Source organism: Phocoena sinus, chromosome 8 (assembly GCF_008692025.1).
Source record: "Phocoena sinus isolate mPhoSin1 chromosome 8, mPhoSin1.pri, whole genome shotgun sequence".
NCBI classification, from domain to species: Eukaryota; Metazoa; Chordata; class Mammalia; order Artiodactyla; family Phocoenidae; genus Phocoena; species Phocoena sinus.
In genome coordinates, this window is record NC_045770.1 from 100,029,385 (window position 1) to 100,056,477 (window position 27,093).

Here is a 27,093-nt window from a genome sequence, read left to right on the forward strand (position 1 = left end):
TCAGATGTATTTGCTCAAAGTCTGGCTTGCTTTGATTGTTCCCTCTCTCCAGCTAAACCCATTTCTGTGGAGCTGCTCAGTTTTCACGACTTCTCCCTGCAGGTGTCAGGTAGTGCGAAGCCGGGAGAAAGGAAGGGAGTGCGAAAGAAGGCTGGTACCAGTCACCCTTCCCTCCAGGGGTGTGAGGGATGAGGAGGGCACGCGCCCCCATTACCAAACTTGCAGGACTGACCAGCTCTGTGGCAATAGTGTGCTTGTGGGGGAGGGGGAGGAGGGTACCCCGTGCAGCCCTGTGTGCAGAAGTGGCGAAGGCTGGCCCCCAGCCAGAGAGACGCTTGCCTGCCCTCCTTGCTTCCCCGCCAGACAGGAGTTCTGCGCCGCGGTTCTCAACCTGGGGCATAGATTGGATCAGGCATTTCGGGGAGGGGCCTGGGTGTGGTTTTTCCTTTTTAAGCCGCCCAGGAAAGGCTAACGTGCAGCCAGGTTCCCCGCTCTGGACCTCTCCCAACGCTGCCTGGCGGGCAAGGCTGCGCCCAGAGGCCGGACCTGGGAGGCAGGCCTTCCCTCGGCAAAGAGAGCAGCCCTCCCTCTTCATAGACCCACAGGTTTCTCCCAGGGATGGGGCTGCCTGCATCTGGGGCTCTTCCTCTGTCAGAGCAGTTGTCACCTGGCCCTCCTGGCCCCTCTCATCCCCTCTCCACCCCCGAGCTCGGTTCTCTACGTCCCGCCCCCCCCCCCCCCCCCCAATTCTGGTTCTGGTTCAAGAGTCAGATGCCTTTATAGGAGAGCTGCTTGTGGGGTGGGGGTGAGGCAGAGGAGGTGCTTTTTCCTCATTGGTCAGGAGCTTCCGAAAGGGAGCGAACCGAACACATCGTCGTGTCCCTTTTGGCAGAGGCAAATCAGTCCCCGGGGAAGTGGCCTTCTGCCCGACCTCTAGCACAGGGGCGCTTGGGGCTTCGGCATCCGTAGGGCACTAGGACCCGGCAGGGCTGAGGGGCAGCCCGTGAGCCGCGTTCGCTCCCTCCCACCCTCCTGCTCCAGCTCTAGCTCCCGCTCCATTGTCTGGGAACTGCAGCCGCGGGGCGGGCGGGCCCGCGGATTGGGGGGCGGCGGGGACCCAGCCGGCCCGGTCGGGCCGGGAGATGCCGGGAGGACCGCGGCCACCTGAACCGCCCGCCTAGTCCCGCCCTTGAGTGGGAAGGATGAACGTCTGGATGGCGGGGCGCGTGGCAGCGGCTCCCCGGGGGCCCTGCGGCCCCTGTCTCTGCCTGCTGGTGGCCCTCGTCCTGGACGTCGTGAGAGGTCAGCGGGAGGGGAGGGGCGGGGCGGGGCGAGGGGCAGCCGGGCCCGAGCAGAGGCCGAGCGCGAGGGATGCTCGGGAGCCGGGAACCCGCGAGTTCTGGGACTAAACCCCTAGCCGGGTCGCCCCGCAGCGTGCCCTGAGGGTTGGAGAGGTCTTTCCCCTGGGATCTGGCCCCCAGCCTCGCGCCTCTGGCTTTCCTCACTTGCGTAACCTGGCAACTTCTTCCTGACCCAAGGCCAGCGGGGTCCCCGGGCTCTCACCGTCTTCCCCCCATCCTCGCCGTGTCCCCGCACCTTCCACGAGTTTCCCCTCCAGTCGCGACGTCTAACCTGGCTGCCCCGTGTCCCGCACGCACCAGCTCCCTAATCTGCGGTACAGAGAGCTCCTGGCCTCCTCCCCGCAACCATCAACCCAGCCCCCACGGAACGGGGAGCAGCCCCTTTGCCCAGGACCTGCGAGATCCGCAGCCGCCTTCCCCCTGCCCCAAGGAGCTCTTTGACCTTGGAATTACTTCATCGGTGCCTTCCTGAGTATGGGGATCACTGGAGGAAGGGGCAGCGCCTCCCCTGTGCCCCTGCGTGGGAGGCCGACTGCCCTTGTCGTGGGCTGAGGCTGCTAGGTGGAGGATGATGCCACAGAGAGCGAGGCATTCTCTGCCCCCTCCCCCCACCAGAGAGCTGAGCTCTCAGTGATGCGAGTCCGTGGGAGTCAGGCCACAGAGCATCTTGTAATTATCCAGGCAGTGGAGTATGGAGTAGGAGAAGGACCAGAAGCCAGGGTCTGCCCCCAGGGAGCCATAGTCACTCACCTGTTACACTTGGGGGCGGGGGTCGCGGGGAGTGGAGCTTCTCAGCCACATGTTCCTTGCTGGGGAGGGCCCGGAAGGAGGTTGAAACCATCAAGTCCCCCAGCCCAGCAGTGGGGCTGAGAGTGAACTGGCTCTAGGGCTGCTTTCAGCCACCTGCTCCCCTCCCCAGGGGACCCAGCAGGAGCCCTAATAACCCCTCACACAGAGAAGAGGAAAGCCTTGTCGCATCTATTATGCAGCAGCAATAATCCCTCCTCCGGACAGCGCACCGCAGTTTACAAAGCCCTCCCCCCTGTCCACCGTGTCACTAAATGCTCGCTCGTTCTACAGGTGAGGAAACTGAGGCTCCAGGATGTTAAATGACTGACCCAAGGCTAATCGAGGAAGAGTTAGGACTTAAACACAGGTCTCCAGACTCCCAGAACATCCTCTCCAGGGATGGGGGATGCTGGGATGAGTAAGACAAGGCCCCCAGCCGACAGACAGGAAGATAACTAATTCAGGGGTGCAGAAGACTGAGGGGACTGGTGGGAGGGCAAGCAATCAAGGGGGGCTTCCTTAAGAAGGTGACAATGACTCTTGACCCTGGAGGGAGGCGCTGCCCAGCAGAGGAGGAGAGACCCACAGTCTAGGGAATGAAGCCCACAGGGTGCACGGTGGGAAAGCAGCCCAGGGTGGAGAGAGGTGGAGGGTGGAGAGGCAGGGTGTGTAATGGTTGGTGCCTGGGCTCTGACTTCCAGCTCCATCACGTTCCTGCTGTGGGACCCCAGGCAAGTCCCCGAACCTCTCAGCTTCATTTTCTACAACCATAAAATGGGATTAATATTAATAGAACCTAGTTCTCAGAGCTATTACAAAACCCGAAAGAGTTAATACGTGTAAAGTATTTAAAATAGTAGCCAACATATAGCTTTCTGTCAAAAAATGTTAACTATTATTTTTAGGGCTAATAGTCAGTTGATACAAACCAAATATGGTCTTAGGGGTCCTTTGCCCTTCTGCCTGTTGGTTGAATACTTTGACTCTCTCCCCAGGCTTATGGTTCCCGCCTCCCTCCCCCATTGTAGACTTGCACTCCAATACCCAGTTGGGATGGGGTAGAAGGCAGCAAGTTCGGGAAACCAGTGCAAGGTTGCCGTGGTGATGATGCAGAGGGAGGGGGAGTAGATGCCCAGCCAAGTCTGGCCGAGGACCCAGGGGCTGAGAAAGGGTCTCTACTTCTACAAAGCTCACCTCATCACCATCTTTTACTACATAGACCCTGTCTGGGGAGGTCTGTACCCCACAAATGCCTTGGTGTCAGAGGCAGGTAGGTAAGGGGCAGGAATGGGGGAGGAGGACACATTGGGAAGGTTCTACTGGCGTGAGGAAGGCCTGGGTCTGTGGAAGGCAGAAGAAGGAATGACTCAGAAGCTGGCAGTCAGTCCTGGGTGTAGATTCAAATCCTGGTCCCAGTTACCTCATCTGTGAAATGGGGAGACTCCCCCCGACACCCTGGGAGGATGGGACATTTACAACCCTTTTCTTCCTCCATCGCCCACCACTGCTGTGCCCCGGGACAAAGCTGAGTTCAGCCCCTGCCTGCCTTAAAGCTGTCACCATCCCTCCCCCTTCTCCCTCTTCAGTGGACTGTGACCAGGACCCCCTGGACCCAGTCTACCTGCCGGCGGCCCTGGAGCTCCTGGATGCCCCCGAGCACTTCCGTGTGCAGCAGGTGGGCCACTATCCACCTGCCAACTCCTCTCTGGGCTCCCGATCTGAGACCTTTCTGCTCCTGCAGCCCTGGCCCAGGGCCCAGCCACTTCTCCGGGCCTCCTACCCACCCTTCGCCACTCAGCAGGTAAGGAGGGGCCACCAGAGTCCCCTGGGCTAACCGGACTCAGAGCCAAGGTCTGCTGTGTGTCGCTCAGCCCTAGCTGAGCTCCCCATTTTCCAGAGGGGGGGAAAAGGAGGCCCATAAAGGCTCTCTCCTGCCAGCCTGAGTTTTTGCTTCTCCCCACCCCTTGCTTTGTTGAGCACCCCCGTTTTTCCTCCAGGTGGTCCCCCCTCGGGTCACTGAGCCACACCAACGACCAGTCCCGTGGGACGTGCGGGCCGTGTCAGTGGAAGCGGCTGTGACTCCAGCGGAGCCCCACGCCCGCGTCCTCTTCCACCTCAAAGGGCAGGATTGGCCCCCGGGGCCTGGCAGCCTGCCTTGTGCCCGGCTCCACGCCACACACCCTGCAGGCACTGCTCACCAAGCCTGCCGCTTCCAGGTGAGTGTGAGGGCCGCACCTGGGCTGGCCCTGCTGCTGTGTCCACCAGAGGGTGGTCCCGGAGTAGGGAAGAGAGGGCTCACCACTCCTGGGAGGTTTGGAGGTCATGGACCACCAGACTCCATTCCTGCTCTGCTGGCTTTCGCGGGTCCCTCTTATTTAGGCCCCCTTAAGGAGTTCAGTCCATTGTACGTGACTTTGGGCAAGTAACGTAACCTCTCTGAGGCTCAGTTTCCTCATCAGTAAAATGGGATGATAACAATTTTTACCTCATATTGAGTTGGAATGGAGAATAAATGAGATGGGTGCAAGAATAGCTTTTGGCCCAGTGCCTGGCACGAGAGCAATCCCTCAGTGAGTGTTGTATTATTGTCCGCATTTCTTTTATTATTGGAATTTCTGCTCTTCCGCAGTCTAGCACAGGATTCCACTGGAGAGAGGTGTTCTGTGGGCTGTGGGATTCTGAGAAGCCTGAGGATTCTGAGTGCTCGTCAGGGCCGTCCTGGAGCATGATTAGGGGCAGGCGTTGGGGTTGGTTCCCCGTGGAATGAGACTGCTCCCAAAGGTGGAAGAACGGCCAGTGGACGCGTTCTGAGACCTAGCCTCAGTCGCGTTGCCAGTTGGCTGTGTCACGTGGCATGCGCCTGTGGCCCGCGCTGGCCCTGCTCTCAGGGACCCCTGCAGCTCTGGGTTTCCCGCCCTGGGTGCTGGGACTCCCCTCCCCCACCACGCTGACCATGGCCGTTGTGTCTTTGCAGCCGTCCCTGGGCGCCTGTGTGGTGGAGCTGGAGTTCCCCTCCCACTGGTTCTCCCAGGGTTCGGCCACGCGGGCCGAGCTGGCCTACACACTGGAGCCGGCAGCCGAGGGCCCTGGGGGCTGTGGCCCCGGCAGGGAGGAGGACCCTGGAGAGCAGGCCCTCCCAGTGGGCGACGTGGAGCTGCGCCCCGTGGACCCCCCACAGTACCAAGAGGTGCCCCTGGATGAGGCAGTGACTCTGCGGGTGCCTGACATGCCCGTGCGGCCCGGCCAGCTCTTCAGTGCCACCCTCCTGCTTCAACACAATTTCACAGCCAGCGTCCTGACCCTGCGGTGAGCACCGGGCCCCTGGGGGCGGGTCAGAGGCCGGAACCTCTGCAGGATGACTGCGCAGGTACCTCTTCCTCTTGGAGTCTTCAGTGGAATCCTTGACCTCTGCAAAACATGGGTCCGCCATACCCACTCCAGGCCAAGCACTGTGATTGCCCTGGCAGCAGGCAGGACCCGGCGACTGGGCACGGCCCTGTACTTGGAATCAGAAGGAGGAAGCTCCCCTCCCCTGGTGCTTCCCTGAGACTCCTTTGTCCAGTGGGCTAACGTTACCCACAGGGCAGTTGCGGCTCCAGGGAGGGGAAACTGGAGAGGGCTTAAAAACTGGAAAGTGCAGTGCCTGGGAGTGGTTAATGCTCGGATGCCCCGCAGAGGTATTTGCCCTAGTCCCATTCATCTGCGTCTTTTCCCTCTTACCACCCTCACCATGGGTCCTTAGCCTTTGGACAGAGCTGGCTCCTCCCCATAGGAAGGCCCTCCTTTTGTGTCCGTTTCTTCAGGAAGTGCCCCACCCCCAGCCATCCCCCACCCCAATCTTTTTTTTTTTTTAAATTTAATTAATTAATTTTTGGCAGCGTTGGGTCCTTGTTGCTGTGTGCGGGCTTTCTCTAGTTGTGGCGAGCGGGGGCTACTCTTCGTTGCGGTGCGCGGGCTTCTCGTTGAGGTGGCTTCTCTTGTTGCGGAGCACGGGCTCTAGGCGTGCGGGCTTCAGTAGTTGTGGTGCGCAGGCTCAGTAGTTGTGGCTCATGGGGCTCTAGAGAGCAGGCTCAGTAGTTGTGACACACGGGCTTAGTTGCTCCGCGGCATGCGGGATCTTCCCGGACCAGGGCTCGAACCCGTGTCCCTGCATCGGCAGGCAGATTCTTAACCACTGCGCCACCAGGGAAGCCCCCCCACCCCAATCTTACTACTGCCAAGGTTTTGCAGAGCGTGACTTGCCTACCCCATAATCGGGTCTGTGTGTGTCCCATCCCTGTGTCTCACAGGTGCCCGTCGCATCTCCCTGTCTCTCACGCCCTCCTCTCTCACTCGTATCATCGTTAGATCTTCCTAGACACTTGAAATATGCCCTGTGTCTCCACTCTGGACCTTCAGAAAAGAGCAAGGCCCCATCCCCCTCTGGCACTAAGGGACCCCTAGTGGTAGGGAAGGGGAGTGGATGGGCAGGGACTGGATTATATGCTCTGATGAAGGTACAAAGTGCTGCAGGGGCTGGGCTTAGGGGGATGGAGGCAGGGGAAATTCATCCTGCCACAGGGAGAGCTTTCTAAAGGAAATGGTATCTGTGTTGCTGGACACTTGAAGAATGAGCAGGTGAAGGAAGGAAGGGCAGACCAGGCTGAAGGTACAGCCTGAGCAAAGGCGTAGAGGCGTGAAGGGCATCGTGCTCGTGTACTTTGGGTGCAGCTAAAGCTAAGAGTGCGTGGAGAGATGTCACAGCCAAAGAAGAAGCTGGACCGGAACCTGGAGGGCCTCGGATGCCAGGCTAAGACTTGACCTTGTGGGCAGTGGGGAGTCATAAGTGGTCTTTGAATGGGGGAGAGCTGTGTGGCAGGACCTGCAATGAGATGAGGTCCTTCTGGGTCAGAGGATGGCGAGGAGGAGATTCACACTGGAGTCCCTTATCTTCCCGCTCTGATCCAGTCCACACTTCAGCACCCCCCTGACAAACTGGACCTGTGTCCCCTTCCCCAGGATCAAGGTAAAGAAGGGGCTGCATGTGACAGCTGCCCGCCCAGCCCAGCCAGCCCTCTGGACTGCCAAGCTGGACCGCTTCAAGGGCTCCAAGCACCACACCACGCTCATCACCTGCCACCAGGACAGGCCCACGGGGCCAGACTCCAGGTGGGTACTTCCCTCCCACGAAGGGTAGAGCGGGGAGGGACGGTACTAGAGTGCTAGTGGGCAGATCTAGGGGGCCCGAGGGGAGGGGGCTGCCGGCCCCCATATTCCCATGTAGGCAGGCACAAGAGCAGACTCCTTCGAGAAAGCAGCACAACGCAGATATATCTTTCGTTCATTCAGCTACTATTTCCCCATCCCCAGGTACGTGCCAGGTACAGTGAGTGTCTGTGAGTCTTAATCCAGGTGATGACAATCTATCCTGGCCGCCCAGTCACAACCCTCACTGCCGCTACCCTGCCTCCCACTACCAGCAGATGGGTCCCTTTTCTCCCGGCCATTAATGTTCCCCCAAAAGCCCAGTTGCAGTTCTTAACATTTATGAACTCTTCTTATTCATGCCCTGAGTCTGGGTCAAGGCCATGTGCTTTGTAGCCCCTGTTTGAATCCTAGTTCTGACACTTTTTGGATAAATAACTTGGGCAAGCCAGTTAAGCACGCCCCCGCCCTACCCCACCAGAGCCTCTGTTTCCTCACTTGTGAAATGGGAATAATGATGCATCCCTTAGGGTTTGTGAAAATAAGGTACCACCCAGCAAGCGTCTAGGCTGGTTCCGTGAGGTAATTTATTATTCAGGGTGTCAAGTGGCAGTTCTGGGACTGGGAAGTGAATCTTCCTACTTGGTCGAAATTGACATTGGTGCTTCATGCCACCCCAATGGCTGTGGAAGACAGAGGCCTGAGTGCAGGGGGCCCAGGAAGGCAGGAGAGCCAGCAAGCATTCTAGGGGTTGGTAAAGTGGCTCCATGGATCTTGAGTGGATAAGAACTTGGGCTCTGGAGCCAGGATGCTTGGGTTTAATCCCAGCCCTACCACTTTTTGCTGTGTGACCTTGGGCGAGTTACATAACCTCCAGACCTCAGTTTCCTCATCTGTAAAATGGGGATAATCGTAGGACCTACCTCATGAATACAGGAAGTGCTCACAACAGTGCCTGGCCGCTCTCAAGCACTCAGATTCTCTCTCTTCTGGCCAGCAGCCCCCTTGAACTGTCCGAGTTCCTGTGGGTGGACTTTTTGGTGGAGAATGGCACTAGTGGGGGCGTGGCAGTCACTCGCCCTGTCACATGGCAGCTGGAGTACCCAGGCCAGGCCCCCGAAGCGGAGAAGGACAAAATGGTGTGGGAGATCCTGGTGTCGGAGCGGGACATAAGAGCCCTCGTCCCACTGGCCAAGGTAAGGGGTCCCCAGCTCTTCCCAGCCAGGCTGGGGGCCAAGTGAGGTGAAGAGCTTGGGGCTGAGCTCCTCCTGCACCCCCAGGCTGAGGAGCTGGTGAACACGGCGCCGTTGACTGGAGTGCCGCGGCACGTCCCTGTGCGCCTTGTCACCGTGGACAGTGGCGGAGCTCTGGTGGAGGTGACAGAGCACATCGGCTGCGAGTCAGCCAACACACAGGTCCTGCAGGTGAGTGGCACGTATGCGTTTGTGTACACGTGGCGCACACAGCGTTCCTCCTTCCCCACTCAGGTCCCGAAGAGAACAGCTTCTTCTTGACACCAGTAACCTCATGAGGGGAACCACAGCTTTGGTCCCACCAACTCTCTCCAGAGTCAAGTGGGAGCTGTGCAACCCCCAAACCCCCAACTTAGGCACTTTCATGTTCTTACTGCACTGGCAAATGAACTGACGTGGGAGAGTTAAGAGCATGTACTTTATGGTGGGAAAGTTTTCATTTGAAACCCATCTTTGTTTATCAGCTAGCTGTGTGATTGTGGACACGTCTCAACCTCTCTGAGCCTCCGTTTCCCAAGCTTTAAAATGGGAATCTATTTTAGGGATGTTGTAAGAATTAAAAGCACCCTGAGACAGTATCCAGCAGAGAGCAGGGGCTGCTGTCATAATCCTAATACAATATAATCATTATCGAATGGTACAAGTAAAGACAACTATTATTATTGGAGCCTTTCATAATGACCCATGAGGTTAAAAAAAAAAGGCAGGGCAACATTCCCCATTTTGAATTCCCCTAAGAGGGGCAGCCCAGGGCCTGCATTTCCTAAATTCTGGCTGCCTGAGTGGAGGTGTCTTTGGCTACCTGTGCCAGCACTTTGCCTCTGTGTCAGTGGTTCCTACCTGAGGGTTCACGGAGGGATAGGTCTGCCTTGCCCTCAGCCTCTGCCTACCCACTCGTACCTGGTGGCTCCGGCACCAAAGCCAGGGGCCAGCACTAACGAGGAGCCAGAGTTGTGGATTCAAACCCTCTGCCAGGAGAAAGATTTTGTCCTGTGCAAATAGCCAGTTCCCCCAACTGAGCCCCAGGTGAACGCAGGGAAGGGCCGTTCCTGCCAGGGGAATGGATCTTGACCGCATGGGGAAATCTTAATCTGAGGACACGCATTACAGAAAGATACAGAATGAATTTCAACCGTACCCCTTTCTTACGGTATGGGGGTCAAGAGATGCCCCCCGGTCCACACCTGTCCCGGGTGGCTGAGCCCACCCCCCCCCGTCTTCTGCCCTCCCACAGGTGTCCGAGGCCTGTGACACTGTGTTTGTGGCTGGCAAGGAGAGCCGGGGTGCTCGGGGGGTGCGGGTGGACTTCTGGTGGCGCCGGCTGCGGGCCTCGCTGCGGCTGACCGTGTGGGCCCCGCTTCTGCCCCTGCACATCGAACTCACCGACACCACCCTCGAGCAGGTCCGAGGCTGGAGGGTGCCTGGCCCAGCGGAAGGGTAGGTGGAGCCCTGGGGAAGCTGGCAGGCCTTGGCGAAGTCGCTCTGGGACTGAGGGTTCAGGGGACACAGCCATAAGCCCGAGCTGGGGTCTGAAAAACTGCCCCATTGCCTGCGGTTGCTTCTCCCCCTGCCCGCCCATCATCACCCAGCTTCTGACCGCTGTTTGCGATTGCCGACCTCCACTCCTCTCCTCCTTCCCTGCCTTATTTCTCTATAGTACGTATCACTTTCTAACATACCACGTGATCTGATTGATCTTGTTTGTGGTCTGACTACCCTCCACACTCCTCCCCTAGAATGTAAGCCCTTGAAGGAGGGGATTTTGTCTGTTTTGTTCCCTGCTGTGTCCTCAGAGCCTAAGATGGCACTTAGTAAATATTGAGGGGATCCCACCAGAGCGCAAGGACGAGGTGGCCTCAGGCCTCTGGAATCTGAGCTCCCAGGTCCTCCAGAGAGTGAGCACCGTGGGTCTCCCCCATAAGAGAGGGTCTCGTCACGCATAACCAGAGTTCCAATTAGGAGTAAGAGGAGGGCGAGAGCGGCTCGATGCATAGGCAAAGGCACCAGTCAGGAATGGGACTGGGGCGCGGCGCCTGCGGGTGGAAGGACCTGACCACGGAGGTGCGGCTGCGAGCGGGGCTTGGGGAACGCGCGCCCACTAGGAGCCGGGGGCCTCCCTTGGGCGGGGCCCTCGGCCGGCTAGGGGCGGGGCCCGCGCTGACGCCCCGCCCCCGGGCCGCCGCTCCCCGCAGGGTGCTGGAGCCCGAGGAGGCAAGGGCGGAGGAGGCCGAGCGGCGCGTCCGCGGCTGCCGCCTGCAGTACCAGCGCGCCGGCGTGCGCTTCCTCGTCCCTTTCGCGGCCCACCCGCTGGACGGCGGCCGCCGCCTCACCCACCTGCTCGGCCCCGACTGGCTGCTGGACGTGTCCCACCTCGTGGCGCCGCACGCCCGCGTGCAGGACCCGAGTGTCGCCTCGCTGGAGGGAGGCCGCGTCCTGGTGGGCCGGGAGCCCGGCGTCACCTCCATCGAGGTGAGCAGACGGCCTGAAAAGGGTGTAGGTGACTCCCATAATGTTAATGGGCAGGTGTGAAGAGTGTCGGAAGGCCCAGGGTGTACCTGGGGAGGTATGAACCCAGGGGGGTTGGGGATTGGGTCAGAATAGGGCGGCCCGTGTAACGGAGGAAGTCCTCAAAGTATGAAGGGCTGAGGTTGGGTATGTGGGAGCCAGGTCTTGAGGTGCTACGGGTGGGAAAGCCTGTGCAGATGCTGGGAGCACAAACCAGATCCCTTTGTAAGGGTGCTGGGTTCTCAGAGGGCGGAGGCTGTCTGTGTACGAGGGCCCCGCCACACACTTCCAACTCCCTCTCACCCTCAGGTGCGCTCCCCGCTGTCTGACTCCATCCTGGGGGAGCAGGTACTGGCTGTGACGGATGACAAGGTCTCGGTGCTGGAGCTGGGGGTGCAGCCAGTGATGGGCATCTCACTGGCCCTAAGCCGGGGCACTGCCCACCCCGGGGAGGTCACAGCCACGTGCTGGGCACAGTCAGCCCTTCCTGCCCCAAAGCAGGTGACAGCTGGGGGGTCAGGGGGATGAGATCAACATCTCCAGCTGGGGGTTGATAACAGGGGGATGGGAGGTACCTCCACCCTTCACCTTAGGGTTTTCGGGATGAGGACTGACTCCCTGTAAGGTAGTGAGCTCTCTGCGGCTGGAGGTGATCAAGCAGTGACTGGCTGGAGTGTGGCAGTGGGAGGTTATTAGATGGCTCTAACTGAGGACCCTCCCGATGACTCAGACCCCGGGGCTGAGTGGAAGACAGGTGATTGACACATGTCCCCTCTCTCCCCGTGTTTTGTCCCTCTGCCTGTGTCTGTTTTCTCTCTGGTCTCTCCTCCTCCGTGTGGCCTGTCTCTGTGGGAGTGGTCTCTGTGTGCATGCGTGCGTGCCCTGGCGTGTCTCTGCCTGTGTCTGTGTGCCCGACAGGAGGTGGCCCTCTCCCTATGGCTGTCCTTCTCTGACCACACCCTGGCCCCCGCTGAGCTCTACAACCACCGTGACCTGGGACTGTCCGTCTCGGCCGAGGAGCCCGGCGCTGTGCTACCAGCCTATGAGCGGGGCGCCCAACTCGGGGTGGTGGTGAGTGGGGCGGGCGTCAAGGGGCTGCCCCTGCATGTGGCTCTGCACCCGCCTGAGCCCTGCCGCCGGGGCCGCCACCGTGTGCCCCTGGCCTCTGGCACCGCCTGGCTAGGGCTGTCCCCCGCTCCCACCCCAGCCCCTGCCCTCCCATCCAGCCCCGCTCAGAGCTCAGCTGCCCCAGAGGCCAGCGTGGGTGGAGAACGGCGGGCGGCAGGCAGTGTGGGGGGCGGCGGGGATGTGAGGCGCAAGTTTGAGCAGGCAGCAGAGGAGGCCGGGAAGGAGAAGGCAGAAGCTAGGGAGGAGGCGGAAGACGACGAGGAGATGGTCCCCGCCCCGCAGCGGGTCACCGAACTAGAGCTGGGCATGTACGCCCTGCTGGGCATCTTCTGTCTGGCCATCCTCATCTTCCTGGTCAACGGTGTGGTCTTCATGCTGCGCTACCAGCGCAAGGAGCCCCCTGACAGTGCTGCCGCCCCTGCCACCCCCCAGCCCCACAACTGGGTCTGGCTGGGCACTGACCAGGAGGACCTGAGCCGCCAGCTGGATCGGCAGTCCTCTGGCCTGCCCAAGGGGGAGGGGGGCTGCCCCTGCGAGAGTGGGGGAGGAGGGGAGGCCCTGACCCTGGCCCAGGCCCCTGCCAGGGGCACCCCCAGCTCCTCGAGCACCCTGGCCAGGAAGGAAGCGGGGGGGCGGCGGAAGCGAGTAGAGTTTGTGACGTTTGCGCCAGCACCCCCAGCCCAGCTGCCCGAGGAGTCCGGGGGGGCCCCTGCCGTGCAGTCCATCCTGGTGGCAGGCGAGGAGGACATCCGTTGGGTGTGTGAGGACATGGGGCTGAAGGACCCCGAGGAGCTGCGCAGCTACATGGAACGGATCCGGGGCAGCTCCTGACCCTTCCCGGCCTGCCTGGCCCGGCGCCGTCGGCCTCTAGCCTGGGCAGCCTCCTGTTCATCCTCTGGTGCTTGTTGATGCGAGTCCCCTGCCTGGTCCCTCGCAAGGACTCCCACCCAGGCCCCCTCTGCCCTGCCCCTTGTCATGGACCATGGTCGTGAGGAAGGGCTCATGGCCCATATTTATGAGAACCATTTCATCCTAACGTTGGGTACAGAATAAACTGAGAAGGAAACCCCATCTGGGCCTGCGGCTGTCTGTTGGGGGAGAGAGGCAAGCGGGGAGTGGCGGCCGTGTTCATCCACTGTCCCTCCTGGGACAGCTTTGGGAGGCTGGGCCCTGGGCCACCCTCTCATAGCGACCAGCGATCCCGATATACAGCAAGGCTGTGGCAGCCTGAATGCCGGCCAGCAGGAAGAAATAGAGGTCCATCCGACATTTGTTGATGTTCCCTGGGGAAAGGAGGGGTTGGCATTCAGGTCAGGGCGGGGCTCCCCCAGCGATGGCAGCTGAAGCCAAAGTGGGCAGCGGGTGGGGTCTGAAAACACAGGGCAGATAGCCCACTAGCATCGGGCTGCCCTGGGTGTCTCCTGTGGCGTCTACAATGCCCTGGTAGCTTGCTGTTCTTTCAGGGGCTTAAAACATAAGTACCACAGAGAGAGGTGACCCTTAGCCAGAATGGCAGAGTTCCGGAAGCAGGAAGGTGCCTTGGAGGTCTCCTGAGTTCACTGATTACTTTTGGACGGTTAGGGTACCTGAGGCTCAGGACAGGACCACGCTGTGGGCGCTGGGCCAGGTTTGGGCGAGTGCCCCGTACTGAGTCTAGCGTGCCATTTCCATCTGCCTGGGGTCAAAGCACTTGGCAGTTGGCATCACCTTTCCAAGTCGCTCTCCACCCATGTCCCATTCCCGGGGAGGCCCCCCACACTCACCAGAATCCTCCGGGCAGTGCAGCCAGCCCCCCGGCAGTGACAGTAGTGCCACCAGGCTGGAGCCTAACAGCGAGCCCACCCCAGACAGGCAGAAGAAGATGCCCATCATGGCGCCCTGCATGGAACGCGGGGCCTCTGAGTATGCAAACTCCAGGCCTGCAGAGAGGGAGGAAGGACGACCCAAGGGGCTGGTGGAGGCGCAGAGCCTGCTGGGCCACAGCCCTCCCCTCCCCCAGCCAAGCCTCCCTCCTGGCTTCCCCTGGGTGACCCCTTGCCTCTGCCCTGCTCATCCCCCCTGAACACCTCCACCTGGATGCTCCCACACTGCTCTGTCACCCCTCTTCCCCTTCCTCCTGGGCCTCCCATTTCAGTGACAGAAGCCCCGTCCTCATCCTCTCTCTTGCCCACCCTCTCTGCCCACCTTCAGCATCATCATCAAATCTTTTTTTTTTTTTTTTTTTTTTGGCGGTACGCGGGCCTCTCACTGTCGTGGCCTCTCCCGTTGTGGAGCACCGGCTCCAGACGCGCAGGCTCAGCGGCCATGGCTCACGGGCCCAGCCGCTCCGCGGCATGTGGGATCTTCCCGGACCGGGGCACGAATCCGCGTCCCCTGCATCGGCAGGCGGACTCTCAACCACTGCGCCACCAGGGAAGCCCCATCATCAAATCATTTTGATTCAACCTCAGAAATCTCCCAGTGTCTCCCCCGCCCCATTCCCTCTGCCCCGGGCCACATGGACAAAGGGAAGACAGAGAGGAACCCCTTTGCCCAGAGGCCTTGGAGAGGGCCTCATGGAGGAGAGGGCAGTTAGACTGGGAATTGAAGGGGAAATGGGAGTTCACTTCCAATCTGGGAAATGGGAAGGCAGAGGGAACAGCAACCGCAAAGTCACAGAGGGTGGGGAACATGGCACCAGGGGGACTGTGGGGACAGGTGGTATGGGGAATGTCTTTTTCACCTCTAATCCCCACTGCCTGTCGCAGTGCCTTCCACAAACCAGTGCTGATAAGTCCCCACGGGGTGATTGCAGCCCCGCTCAGAAAACCCTGCCTTCCTCCATGCAGACAAGCTCCAGAGGCTGTGCCCGTGAGACCTCTGACTTCGAGGCACCACCAGGCAGAGCCCATCACCCATGCGAGAGCAGGGGAGGGGTCCAGGATACCTGGGATGCTGGCAAAAATCTCACTGATCCCGATGAGCAGGTACTGAGGGGTCTGCCACCAGATGGACAGTGGTGCTGCATAATATGTGTTCTGCCCAATCTGCTGGGACACCGTCTGGTTGTGACTGATGTACTCTAAGCGCTCCATCTCCAGGACTCCTGGTGGTGGGGAGAGGGGCTACAGTCAGGCCCACTGTAGGCAGCTTAGCCCCATGACAGAGCTTGGCATGTAGTGGGTATTCACTAAGTAGCCAGTCATTGACTAGGCAGCATGTAAGGAAAAGAACACTGGCCCTCCATCCCTTCCCTTTTTGCCTTGGCTGCTAGGAAGCTCAGAACTAGGTTTTGCACTCAATAACTGTAACAGCTCTCGTTAACCGAGAGCCTGTTATAGGCGAGGCATTTAATATGCATTCTTATAAGTAAGAAAGAGAAGTTTAGGTTAAGCAATCAGCCCTGAGTCACACAGCTGATAAGTAACTGGGGCTGTATTTGCGCCCCAGCGTGTCTAGTTTCAAAGCCAGCCCCGTTCCCATGATATCATATGCCTCCTCTACTGCAGCGTCAAGTATTACAATAGCGTTTCTAACCTGGCTTTCAAGTTTAGTTTATCTCCTTCCCCTTCATTGCTTAGGAGACAGCTGTGCTCTAGTGGAATGAACACCAGATATGGAATTAGGTGACTTGGGTTCCAATCCTGGTCCTGCCACTGGCTAGCTGTGTGATCTTGGGCCGATCACTTAACCTCTCTGAGACCCAGTTCCCTTATGCAAGAAGTAGGAATCAAAACCCCAGGATTATTGTGAGGATGAAATAGGACAAAATGCACGAAAGCATGTAGCTGAAAAAGAATCTAGTATGGTTTTCATACTTGCAACACAATACTGCTTATTGAGTTTTAATTCCTCTGGCTCCTACTTGTGTTCCAGGCATGGTGCTGGGTGCTTTACTGACTTCATCTTGTTTAATCCTCACAACACTCCTGCTAGACCACATTCCATGAGGGTGGAGCCTGGCCTCTGCACAGGGTCTGAATGAATTACTCTCCCCATTTTAAAGATGAAGCTCAAAGACACTAAGTAACTTCAGGATCATTAAGTCGCAAAGTGAAAAGGGCTGAGGTTTGTGCAGTAGCATGCAAGGCTTCTTTACCAGAGCTTCTTTCTTATGAGAGGCTTCAGATCCTTTTGAAATGGAAGAGGGAAGAGAATAAATAATAGATACTTTTGGAAAAATGTCCCCCAACTGCTAAATGGCTGTGTGTCTTTGGAAAATGCATTCAACACATTTTTTGAGCACCCATGTGCATTATTCACAGCAGTGAATAAAAAAGAAAAAAAATCCCCTGCCTTCAGAAAGCTTACATCCCACCGGGGAAAATCTTTTTTTCCTCTCTTGGCCCGAGTTCCCTCATCTGTCAAAACGAGGGGAGGCTGGACTCAAGGAGGAGGGTCTCTTTCAGCTCACACCTTCCAGAAGCCAAGACTGGCACCCACGGGTGGAGGGTGTACTTGGCCCAGGCCCACAGCTTCAGCATCGGCCCCTGGTGGAGCCAGCCTCCCCCCAGCCCCAGACAAAGGCCAGCCCCCTCCCCAAGGCCCTCCACTCAGGCCGACATACCTGCCACAACGACCGAGGTGAAACCAAAGAACATCCCCAGCGCCATCTTCTGCAGAGCCGAGGGAAGCAGCTTGCAGCGCAGCAGTAAAGGATCGAGCAGGTGGTCCTTCACAGGCACCAGGATCAGCAACACCACGACGTTGGCCAGGAGGAGCCAGGCTTCAGGGATCTGGGAAAGAAGGAACCAAGAGAGGCAGGCTAGCAGAGCAGAAGGAGCTCTGGGCTGGAGTCCGGAGACCTGGACTCCATCCAGACTGTCCCTGGGTGACCCAGAGTCAGTCCTTTCCCCTCCCCTGAATACACGCTCCTCGGCTGTGTAACTAGGGGATGGATTAGATCAGGGATGGCAAATAGGTTCCTTCAACTTCTGTCGGTTGGTAGTGGCTGCCTGGAATGTTCATGGGCTCAGCATGAAAGAATGCCATGATAGATTAGTGATGCCTGCCACGGGCAAGGAAGGGAGGTCTAGTAGCAGGTATGTCATTTATCTGCCAGCTCTGAAGGTCTTTGATTTTAAGAGTCTCTGAAATGCCAAGGAACTGGTTTGGTAAGTCCTGGTGAAAGGCAGAGATCTGAGCATCCAGGAGTCCCACAGAGGGAGGGAGCACGGTAGAGCTGGGAATGCCCCGAATGTGCCTGACTGAGGGCCTGGTGCAAACTGGGCCGTGAGGCCGCTTCAGAGCAGCAGTGGGTGGGAGTGAAGCTGACCTGAAGTCTTGTATGCACCCGAGCCTTTTGGCAGGATGTCTGGGCCTCCAGGTGCGTTTCCTGTATCCCGAGGATGCTGTGCTGCTGGGGGACGGGAGTGTGGTGACAGCTTCATCTCCTCCTTTTCTTAGAGGAAGCCCCCAGCCCGGCCTGAAGTGGGGGCTGATCACATGTGTGTCTTTTACCTTGTAGCCACTGCCCTGGGCCCTCAGAGCCGCGGATCTGTTGGCAGGGTTGTCTGGGAAGATGTCCGGGATTTGGAGGTGAAGACCTTGCAGGACATAGGTGGACTGCATCTGCCGAGAGAGCTGGAGGTGAGGCTGGAACAGAGATGGCCGCCTCATTTCCATCCCAGGATGCTCCCAGCTCCAAGGCAGGCATTCCTCCGCAGTAGCACAGGGCAGCCGGGCGGTTGTCCCCTCGCCCCGCTTCAGGGGGAAAGTGACCTTCCCACCCCCCTCCCTCCCCGGGAGTTTCCTTTGCTCTGTTCCCAGGCCTGAGGGCTGTGCGTGCAGCTTTGCTCCAGAGCCCAGGCCCAGCTGGTCTGGCTCACATTCTTGTCTCCAGGGCCTGGCACGGAGTAAGTGTGGATAAATATTTGTTGACATGGGGAAGATAATGCATGGCTGTCCCCGCAGGGAGCGCTCATCTGACACTGAGGCCAAGCTGAGCCCCACAGGTTGACACGACCGGGGACTGCGTAGGCACTGACCTGCCAGAATGGCCCTGGACAGCAGCAGAGGCAGGCTCCAGGGCTCCCCGCCATGCCGGCCGTTATCCCATTAGCTGCTGTGTGAGGGAGGGGGCTCTGGGAGAATCCTGCAGGAGGGCCTGGGGCCAGAGGAGGGCACTTGGGTTGCTCAGGGCAGCAGCTGTTTGCTGACTGGTATGGAAGGATGTCAGTATTCTGACAACTGGTACGACTAGGGATCAACCATGGGCACACACGTCCCATCATAGACACCTTCTGCCTTTGTGCCACCCCCAAGCAGCAGGCTGGCCCTGCATGACCCTCACCCTCTGCAGCTCGCAACAAGGTTCCTGCAGAGCGTGTGTGGGAGGCAGTGACCTTGTGGACTGGGGATTAGAGGCCGGGGTTAGGCTGCTGCCCACCCTCCACACACCGCACACACATTCACTACAGTAACCTTCCCCTTGGGGAGTGGGCGGGAAGCAGCGGTTTTCAGACCTGGCTAAGGGTCAGCATCACCTGAGAAGTTTATTACACTGGAGACTCCTCCAGCAATTCTCTTTCAGTGGTCTGCGGTGGGACCTGGGAATATGTATTTTTTAAAAGCGCTGCAGGGGATTCTGAGGCGCGGCCAGGGTGGGGAGCCACTGTTGCAAAGCACTCGGGGGACGAAGCTTGCCCCTAACTTGCTGTGGGGCCTCGGGCAACCAACACACCTTCTCTGGGCCTCCGTTGCCAAGTCGGAGAGTCTGAATGCTGCAGAACTGTTAGAGCCTCTAGTCTAACAGGAAACTGAGGCCCGGAGAGATGGGGTGACTTATTCAGTCACTGGGCCTCAGACCCGTCTCCAGAGTTCCTTGTGCTCTACCACCCGGAGTGTAATTATTGGGACGGCTTAGCGCCAGGCGCCACCCCAGCTGCTACGTGGTAGCAGTTCACTTTGTGAGCCCGTCCCCCTTTCCACATACCCTGAGCATCTACCATGAGAGATGAGACCAGTGAGGGGCCTGGGGAGCGAGTCCCCACAGAGCGAAAGGGCGGGGGTGCTGACCTGGAAGTATACCATCCAGTAGGGCACCAAGGTCACCATGACGGGCAAGATCTTCACCAGCACCCGGAAGTTGGCGATGTCCTCTTGCGGGGAAGGGCCAGCCTGGGGAGACCTCTGATCAGGCAGCAGCTGGGCGCCTGGAGGGTCTCTGAGGGGCCTTAGAGGCAGCAGATAAAATGGCTGCTACCATCACCCGTCACCACCACCGTGGCCGCCTTCCCACCTCCCCCATCATCCGCTACTTTAATCCCACTCCCCTATCACCACCTATCACAGACATCATCTCAGAAATCGCCACCCTCATGTCCTCCGCTCCACCATCGGCATCCCTTTTGCCGTCATCACCATCACCAAAGCCATCCCCTCCGTGGGGTTCTCATTCTATCACCATTATTTTTCTGCCACTGTCAATACTATCACTGTCATCCGTGTGGCAGAGTTGGCGATCAAGGCCATCCTAAGCTGTGGCCTCGGGTCCTGGGGTAAGGAAGAGCAGAGGCTATGGCGAGCAGAGTCTTGGGGGAGTTTTTGGCTTGTAGTGTTGGTGTGCCATGGGAGCCAGGGAAGCCCCAGTCCGCGCCTGACTCAGAGAGAGAGGCTGTCACAATTTGAGACACTCCAGTCCCCCCAGTGCGCTCTCCAAGTCCATCCTCCTCAACAGGCAACATGGGAGCCCTCTCCCTACAGAACAAGGGATAGAGCAGTAGGGGTGGAGGGAACATTATCAGGAGACAGGAAAGATCAACCTTTACCCTTTGCCCTTTGTCCTGAGAGGCTTCTAATCCCTACTTGCCCAAGAGCCTTGCCTCATCCTTTGAGATTCCGAAAGGGACGATACCGGTGTGGTGTGACAGCCACCGTCAGCTTCTCCCCACCCAGTCTGCGACGTTGTTCTTCCACTAACAGGTGGATTTTAGCTGCCCTGCCCTTGAATCTGAGCTGGGCTCTGACTGCACTGACCAACAGAAGGAGGAGGAAGTGATGCTTTGGGACTCCAAACCTCCAAAAGGCCTTCAAGGGACCGACAGCTTCCACTTCTTGCCCTCCGGAACATTCCCTCTTGGAATGCTCCCTCCTCTTGCAGCCCAGATACCTTGCCAGGAGAGGCTCCGGCCACCTGGGGGGCAAGGCCACACGAAGGGGAGCCGAGAGCCGAGGTGTCCTCGTCAACAGACAACGTCGACTGCCGGCCGGGAAAGTGAGCCGTCTTGGATGTTCTAGCCCTTTCAAGTCCTCAGTGACCGCAGCCCGCCGTGATATCATAAGAAGCAGAACTGTCCGGCTGAGCCGTTACCCACAAGATTTTGAGGGGTAACAAAAGGTGGTTGCTTAAGCCATTAAGTTCTGGGGTAGTCAGTTAGGCAGCAATGGACCATTCAAACAAAACCTTACAGCAATGCACCAGGTTGGGGGAAAGCATGTTCTATACCTTTTCCGTCTAGATCCCACTGACAGGAGCTGTAACTGGGTCCAAGGTCTGGAGACAGGTTTGCTTAGCATAAGTAGGCAATTAACTCAGGGAAGAGAGGGGCAAAAGGAAGCCATTGTGCACATGCAAGGCCATTCAGAACCTTCCTCCCTTGAATGCCAGCTAATGGGAAAGGGAGCCAGTTTGGCTGACATCTTAGCCTTTCTTATACGTAATACCCAGGTAGCGTAGACTGCTAGCCCAACAACCTTCACTGGTAGATCGTCTTCATAAACACCACTCTACTGCCATGGTTATCACCATTGCCAGCATTTATCTTCATTGTCGCTAGTAACACCACCATCCCTATCTGTATCGCCACCGTCACTGTCAAGACCATAGCATCCTCATGCTTTCTACAGTTAGTGCACTGCCAATACCACCACCGTCACCCTGACCTCTGTCAGCAGCCTCAGTCATGGCGGGCAGCTCTAACCCACTGGGGAGCTGGTCCTCATAAAGGGCTACCACTGGAGCTGATCCAGAACGTCTTTAAACTGGATCACGTGGCCCCTTCACCCAGAGCCCTCCCCTTACCTGGCAGAGTGTCGGCGCCACCGCCTGGGACAGCAGTTTTGGAGAGCGAGTTTGAGCATGGAGGACACTTGGCTGCCTGTGGGGGGCTTGGTAATGAAGCTGGGGGTGGCGAAGAGGAAGACGAAGAAGGCCAGGCCCACGCAGCCCACGATGATGCTGTAGCCCAGCAGGAAGCTGATGTTCTGTTGGATAAAGGCCAGCACCAGCAACGACAGCACGGCACCCACGTTAATGCTCCAATAAAACCAGTTGAAGAAGCGGCGGTTGGCATGGCGGCCAAGATCCATCACCTGCCGGGCAAGGGTGAGAGTGAGGCCCAAGGAGGTGTGAGGGCACCCTGCCACGTGCCTGCACCCCCTTTCCCACAGAGACACTTCTTGCATCAGTGGGTGGGTGTTCTGGCACTCTCCTCACCCTGATCACTAAATAGATGCTCAATAATATTTGTTGAATGAATGAATAAACCCTTCTCTTGGGAGTCACCTGTTCATGATCAGGACATTTTGACACAGCTGTTTCTTCCTGCCCTTGACACACATTGCTTTTTTCTTTTTCTTTTTCTTTTTGCGGTATGCGGGCCTCTCACTGTTGCGGCCTCTCCCGTTGCGGAGCACAGGCTCCGGACGCGCAGGCTCAGCGGCCATGGTACGGGCCCAGCCGCTCCGCGGCATGTGGGATCTTCCCGGACCGGGGCACGAGCCCGCGTCCCCTGCATCGGCAGGCGGACTCTCAACCACTGTGCCACCAGGGAAGCCCACACATTGCTTTTATATTGTCACTAGCCGGTACACACAACAGATGTCTCTGGTGCCACTTTGTTCATTTCTAGCTGATTTATCCCTTTGTCTTTGAGCAATCCAGACTGGGTGTCACCTTCATAGTCAGAAAAACGCCAGTCAAGGTCTCAGGTCTGGTCCACATTATTAAATATGATTTGTGCATATTACTGAAAGAACAGTTAAAGTCTAATTGAAAATTTCCTCTGCAGTTTGAAGATGCAAATGGAGTTTTCCATTGTGCTCCCACCACAACTTGCCTCCCAGTCAGACAAAGTTGGCATAATCAGGGAAAGCAGAAGTGGTCCCAGACACGGCCCCAGGAGCGGGTTCTGGCCTGATGGAAAAAAAAAAATTTGGGCCCCCCAGCAAGGGCAGTAGGGCTGAAAATCTTTACCCAGGATTTGGATCAATCTGCAACAGCCAGGCCCCAGGCCCCCTTCCGGTCTGCTGGCTTGGATCAACTGCACTGGCTGCCGGTACCTCTCCTAGACCCTGGTCCCAGATTCTGACTCAGCAGATCTGGGGCAGGGCCCGGGCATCTGTACTTTTTGAAAGCAGTGATGTCTGGAGGTCACCTTTTTAGATAAATGATTCTGTACCCCATCACCGTTTCAATAACTCCCCAGGTCTCAGAATCCATTATTCTCCTTCCACCCAGAGATACACATATCCATTAGTTAAGATTTTATCAAGCTTTAATTTCTGTAGTTGCATTAGGAAAAAAGTAACTAGGTATTTTGTTCATTTTCCAAATGTAAACTTTTAGTCCACACAGGTGCGCTTAAAACTGCATCCCCTTGGAGATTCTGAGGGGTCCTCTTGGGGATGAGGAGGGAGGGGCCTGTCCACTCACTGAGAATTCTCACCCACTGAAAATCCTTGCTGTAGACTTTCAAGCATAAAATTGAATAAGTCCCATTATGAGCAGGCACTCCATTTATTAATTGGATATAAATGAATATGACAATTGCAACTCTAAGGGGAGGACCAGGCAGCCCGTTCAGGATATAAATGAGCTCTCCCAAAATAAACAGCCATTTTGTCCAGAATGATGGATGGCCCTTTCTGAAATCAGCAAGTGTGTTAAACACTCAGTTCCTGGGTATGGCTGTCCGCCAGATGGTGCCACCCCCTCCCACCTGCACTCCCCATCTGACTGCCCCCCCCCCGAATTCTGCAGCATCCCCCTCGCTGCTCTGGTGTGCCCACTCGTGTTACCCCCATCCACTGCCTACCCTGTAACCAGAGCCATTTTAAAGAACTCAAATCTAATCTAATGGGGCTTCCCTGGTGGCTCAGTGGTTGAGAATCTGCCTGCTAATGCAGGGGACACGGGTTCGAGCCCTGGTCTGGGAAGATCCCACATGCCGCGGAGCAACTAGGCCCGTGAGCCATAACTACTGAGCCTGCGCGTCTGGAGCCTGTGCTCCGCAACAAGAGAGGCCGCGATAGTGAGAGGCCCGCGCACCGCGATGAAGAGTGGCCCCCGCTTGCCACAACTAGAGAAAGCCCTCGCACAGAAACGAAGACCCAACACAGCCAAAAAATAAAAATAAATAAACAAATTTGGGGTTTAAAAAAAAAGAAAAGAATTTAAAAAAATCTAATCTAATGATTCCATCCCTGTCTCAAATCATTTTAGTGTTTCTGAACTGTCCTAGGGATCAGGCCAGACCCCCAGGCAGCCTTCCAGCCTGGCCTGGCCCCACCCAGAGTCCATGCTACCCAGTGGCCGAGCCTCTGAGAGACCAGTTCTGCCACAAGAGGAGGGACAGACAGGAGGCAGTAGATGGCTGAGGCCCTCTGGAGGTCAGTGAAGTCAAGGGCACCTGGGGGCGGAGTGGGATGTCAATGAAAGAGCAGAATTAAGGGAAGCTGAGAGATCCCCACTGGCAGATATTGGGGGTCTCCTGGTCTGCAGGAAGGTCAGTGGTGGCTGAGAAATGGACGGGGCTGTCCTGGGGGCACTGAATCCCCCATCATCAAAGGAATCCGAACAGGCTGGATGAGTCACTCCTTGGTAAGGACTCCGGAGATTGTGTTGGATGCCGCATCGTGGATGCCAGCTGGATGCAATATTCCTTCCAAAATGTCCCCTTTCTGATTGCAATACATGCAATTAAAGAACATTTTAAAGCAATTAGGGAAAAAGTACTAGTCCAGTGGCACCTGGTCACACTACTGTCACAATTTTTTCCAGTTCCCCCTTCTGTTGACACCTGCTCTTTTCACGCGGCTGCACTCATACTCTGGAGGCAATTTCGCATTGCTTTTGCTCACTAACACTGTATGTGGTTTTGTTCAAGTCACGTTACATATTTTTAAAAATTACTGTCTAATAGCCCACTGAGTAGAGCTATCAAAATATAGCCATGTTATTACACAGTATTTACTCATTCATTTAACAAATATCTATTGAATTTCTCCTATGTGCCATGTTCTGTCCAAAAGTGTACAGAAAAAGGCACAGAAGTTAAGGTATTGGCCCAGGTGCCTCTGGCTGGTGAGTGGCAGAGCTGGGATCTGAACACGTGGGCCTGACTCAACCTCCGGCACAGCTGGCAGGAAGAGGCTCCCGCCTGCCTCTAGATCCCTACAACACACAAAGATGGGGCCCAAGGTGTGGGGCCTGATGTGCAGCTACCCTAACCTGCTCTTCGACCTGCTGTCTATGAGACCTCAGCCAGGCCGATAAACATCCTGAAACTCCAGTGTCCTACTCCATAAAATGGACATAAAAATACTACCTACCTTCTAAGTAGTTAAGAGGACGAAATGAGTTAAAACACTGAAAGTGGCACATAGTCAAAGGCCAACTATGGCTATCACTATTGTGCCATCGTTTTTGTTGTAGGGGTCCGCACCCCCAACCCCACAGCGTCTTTCAAATAAAGAAACTGGGCCCAGAGAGGGGTCACGCTGGCTGGCAGCCAGGGCCTCTTGACTCCCGGGTCCATCGCTTTCCCTCCGCACGCCCCGGGCCTCCCGACGGGGCGGGCCCCCTTGTCACTCACCTGGTCGGCACCGAAAGAGGTGAGGTTGCTCCTGACGGAGCTGGCGGCCAGGGCGAGCAGCAGCAACACCGCGTAGAGGGTGGGGGCGCAGTAGGGGGTGGGCGAGGTGTGCAGGCAGCCGTGCGAGGGGCAGGCGGGCCCCAGCGGCAGGGAGAGCATCTCGCCGCAGAAGGACCTGCGGCCGTCGAGGAAGGCGGTGGCGGCCAGCAGGCCGGAGGCGGCCAGGTAGAGCAGGAGGCTGAGCGCGATGGCGCGGTGGCGGCCCAGGTATACGTCGGCCAGCCAGCCGCCCACGGGCGCCAGCAGGTAGGAGGCGCCCAGGAAGACCAGCGCGGCGCGGGACGCCTGCTCGCCCGTCCAGTGGAAGTCGGCGCTGTTCAGGTAGAGCACCAGGTTGCCCGCGACGCCGAAGAAGGCGGCGCGCTCCAGCATCTCCACGAGCAGCACTGCGGCCACCGCCGCCCGCCACCACCGTCGGGGCTCCCGCGGCCTGCGCTCCAGCAGCGGCCGGCGCTCCCCAGACTCTCGGGGCTCCACTGGGGCGCGCAGCCCGGGCATCCTGGGCCCCCGCTGCGCTTCTCAGACCCCCACCCTGTCCGCAGCCCTCCGGCCCTCCCCCGCGGCCTCCCTCTTCTCTTCTGCTCCCTTCTCTCCTTTCTCACCCCTTTTGGTCCCCCCTTCCTCTCCCTTTTCCCCTCTGCTCCCCTGTCCCCTCTCCCTGTCTTTCTCTACCCCTGGGGCCTCTGGGGCTACCCAGATTCTACTTCCCGCTCCCTAATTCTCTCCTCTCCCCTCCTCCCACCCCTAACTCTTCTTCCTTCCTCCACCCTTCCTCACTGCCGACCCTTCTCTTTCCTCGTCTCTGCCCCTCCCCCTCCTTTCCTGCGGGTCTCTCCGGTTGGTCGTCTTTTCTTAACCGTTGTCCCCTCCCCTGGTGACACCTGGCCCACACTCCGGAGACAACGGTCCTCCCACAGGGGCTCCCTGTGCCCCCACCGCCCCGCTGTCTCCTCCACTCCTCGCCTTCCCGAGACTGCCTCCCCTGCCGCCCCTCCCAGGCCCTCTCCCTTCGGGCTCAGCCTCTGACCAGCTCTCTGCTCCTTGAGAAACCCTGGGAGCCCCTAGCTTCCCCCTTCGCTGCTTCTGTGGCCAGGCTGCGTCACATGGTGTTCTGGGGTGTTTAGGAGAAGCGAAAGTCTGGGTCACAGGGACCTTGCCAGGCCAGCTTTCTAAAAACCTCCCTCCCCCACCCATTACCCTCCCCCCACCCCCAGCTCTGCCTACTTTCCTGGAGGCTGGAGGAATGTTTTCCATCTTTCACTTTCGTTTCTCTCCTGGATCCCACTTCTGCTGCATCCTCTTCCAATCACAAACCAAAGTTAGAGTGATGGGACCGGAAATGCCATATGCATCATTTGGTTCTACCCGCCCACTTCGTGGATGCGGAGACTGAGGCCCAGTGGAGGCGGGGAAGGGAGGTCCGGGGATGACTGGTTCATGGTGGCTGAACTAGGGGTAAACCACTGCTCGGGCTCCTGAGAGACACAGGAAGCTCTCAAATGCAATTCAGATTATGTAAATGCTATCATGAGGAAGGAAGTGGGGGCACCTTCAAGAAGCTTGTGGCACCATAGAGGGCCCACGAGTAAGTTGAGATTGACAGAGACTGACCTCAGACTAAATCAAAATCAGGCCTCAGCCCTCCCCTCCACAGAGCCCTGTGGTGCGCTTGGATTAAGGGCCAGCCTTCACCCTGACCTAAAAGCCCCATGGCATCTGGCTCCTACCCTCCTCCAACATCACGCAGCCCCACGTCCACTCAGGTCCAGCCACACTGACCTACTTTCTCTGTTCCTCTCACATGCTGAGCCCCTTCCTGCTTCAGGACCTTGGTCTCTGCTGTTACCTCTGCCAGACAGCTTTTCCTCCACATCTTGGCATGGGTGGCCTTTTCTCTTTATATAGATTTCAGCTGGAATGTCTCCTCTTCATGGAGACCTTCCCTAGTATTCTATCTAAGCAGTTGCCTACTGGATTCTCAGCATCCTCTCTCTGTTTTAATGTCTCCGGAGCACATAA

At 57.7% G+C, this 27,093-nt stretch overlaps 2 protein-coding genes across 5 annotated transcripts; one reads left to right on the plus strand and one right to left on the minus strand.

The window, feature by feature from the left end:
* Positions 1-900: 900 nt before the first annotated feature.
* On the plus strand, positions 901-16,212 carry TMEM132A (transmembrane protein 132A). 3 transcript variants are annotated; one of them, XM_032640145.1, is made up of 13 exons: positions 901-1,302; positions 3,737-3,951; positions 4,148-4,366; positions 5,125-5,456; positions 7,149-7,298; positions 8,332-8,530; positions 8,615-8,758; positions 9,822-10,024; positions 10,780-11,056; positions 11,402-11,593; positions 12,011-12,163; positions 15,049-15,186; positions 16,076-16,212. In XM_032640145.1, the coding sequence occupies exons 1-13, from the start codon at positions 1,203-1,205 to the stop codon at positions 16,097-16,099; spliced, it is 2,346 nt and encodes a 781-aa protein (XP_032496036.1). In that variant the 5' UTR covers positions 901-1,202; the 3' UTR covers positions 16,100-16,212. The 3 variants fall into 3 exon arrangements, with proteins under 3 accessions (XP_032496036.1, XP_032496034.1, XP_032496035.1); XM_032640143.1 differs by lacking the exons at positions 15,049-15,186; positions 16,076-16,212 and having other exon boundaries at positions 905-1,302; positions 12,011-13,291; XM_032640144.1 differs by lacking the exons at positions 15,049-15,186; positions 16,076-16,212 and having other exon boundaries at positions 905-1,302; positions 8,335-8,530; positions 12,011-13,291.
* SLC15A3 (solute carrier family 15 member 3) lies at positions 13,209-26,235 on the minus strand. Of its 2 annotated transcripts, XM_032640146.1 has the most exons (8): positions 25,015-26,235; positions 21,222-21,511; positions 19,217-19,373; positions 17,660-17,770; positions 16,767-16,935; positions 15,147-15,305; positions 13,984-14,139; positions 13,209-13,503 (listed from the first exon to the last, which is right to left on the minus strand). In XM_032640146.1, the coding sequence occupies exons 1-8, from the start codon at positions 25,570-25,572 to the stop codon at positions 13,349-13,351; spliced, it is 1,755 nt and encodes a 584-aa protein (XP_032496037.1). In that variant the 5' UTR covers positions 25,573-26,235; the 3' UTR covers positions 13,209-13,348. The 2 variants fall into 2 exon arrangements, with proteins under 2 accessions (XP_032496037.1, XP_032496038.1); XM_032640147.1 differs by lacking the exons at positions 13,209-13,503; positions 13,984-14,139; positions 15,147-15,305 and adding an exon at positions 16,163-16,330.
* Positions 26,236-27,093: the final 858 nt, after the last annotated feature.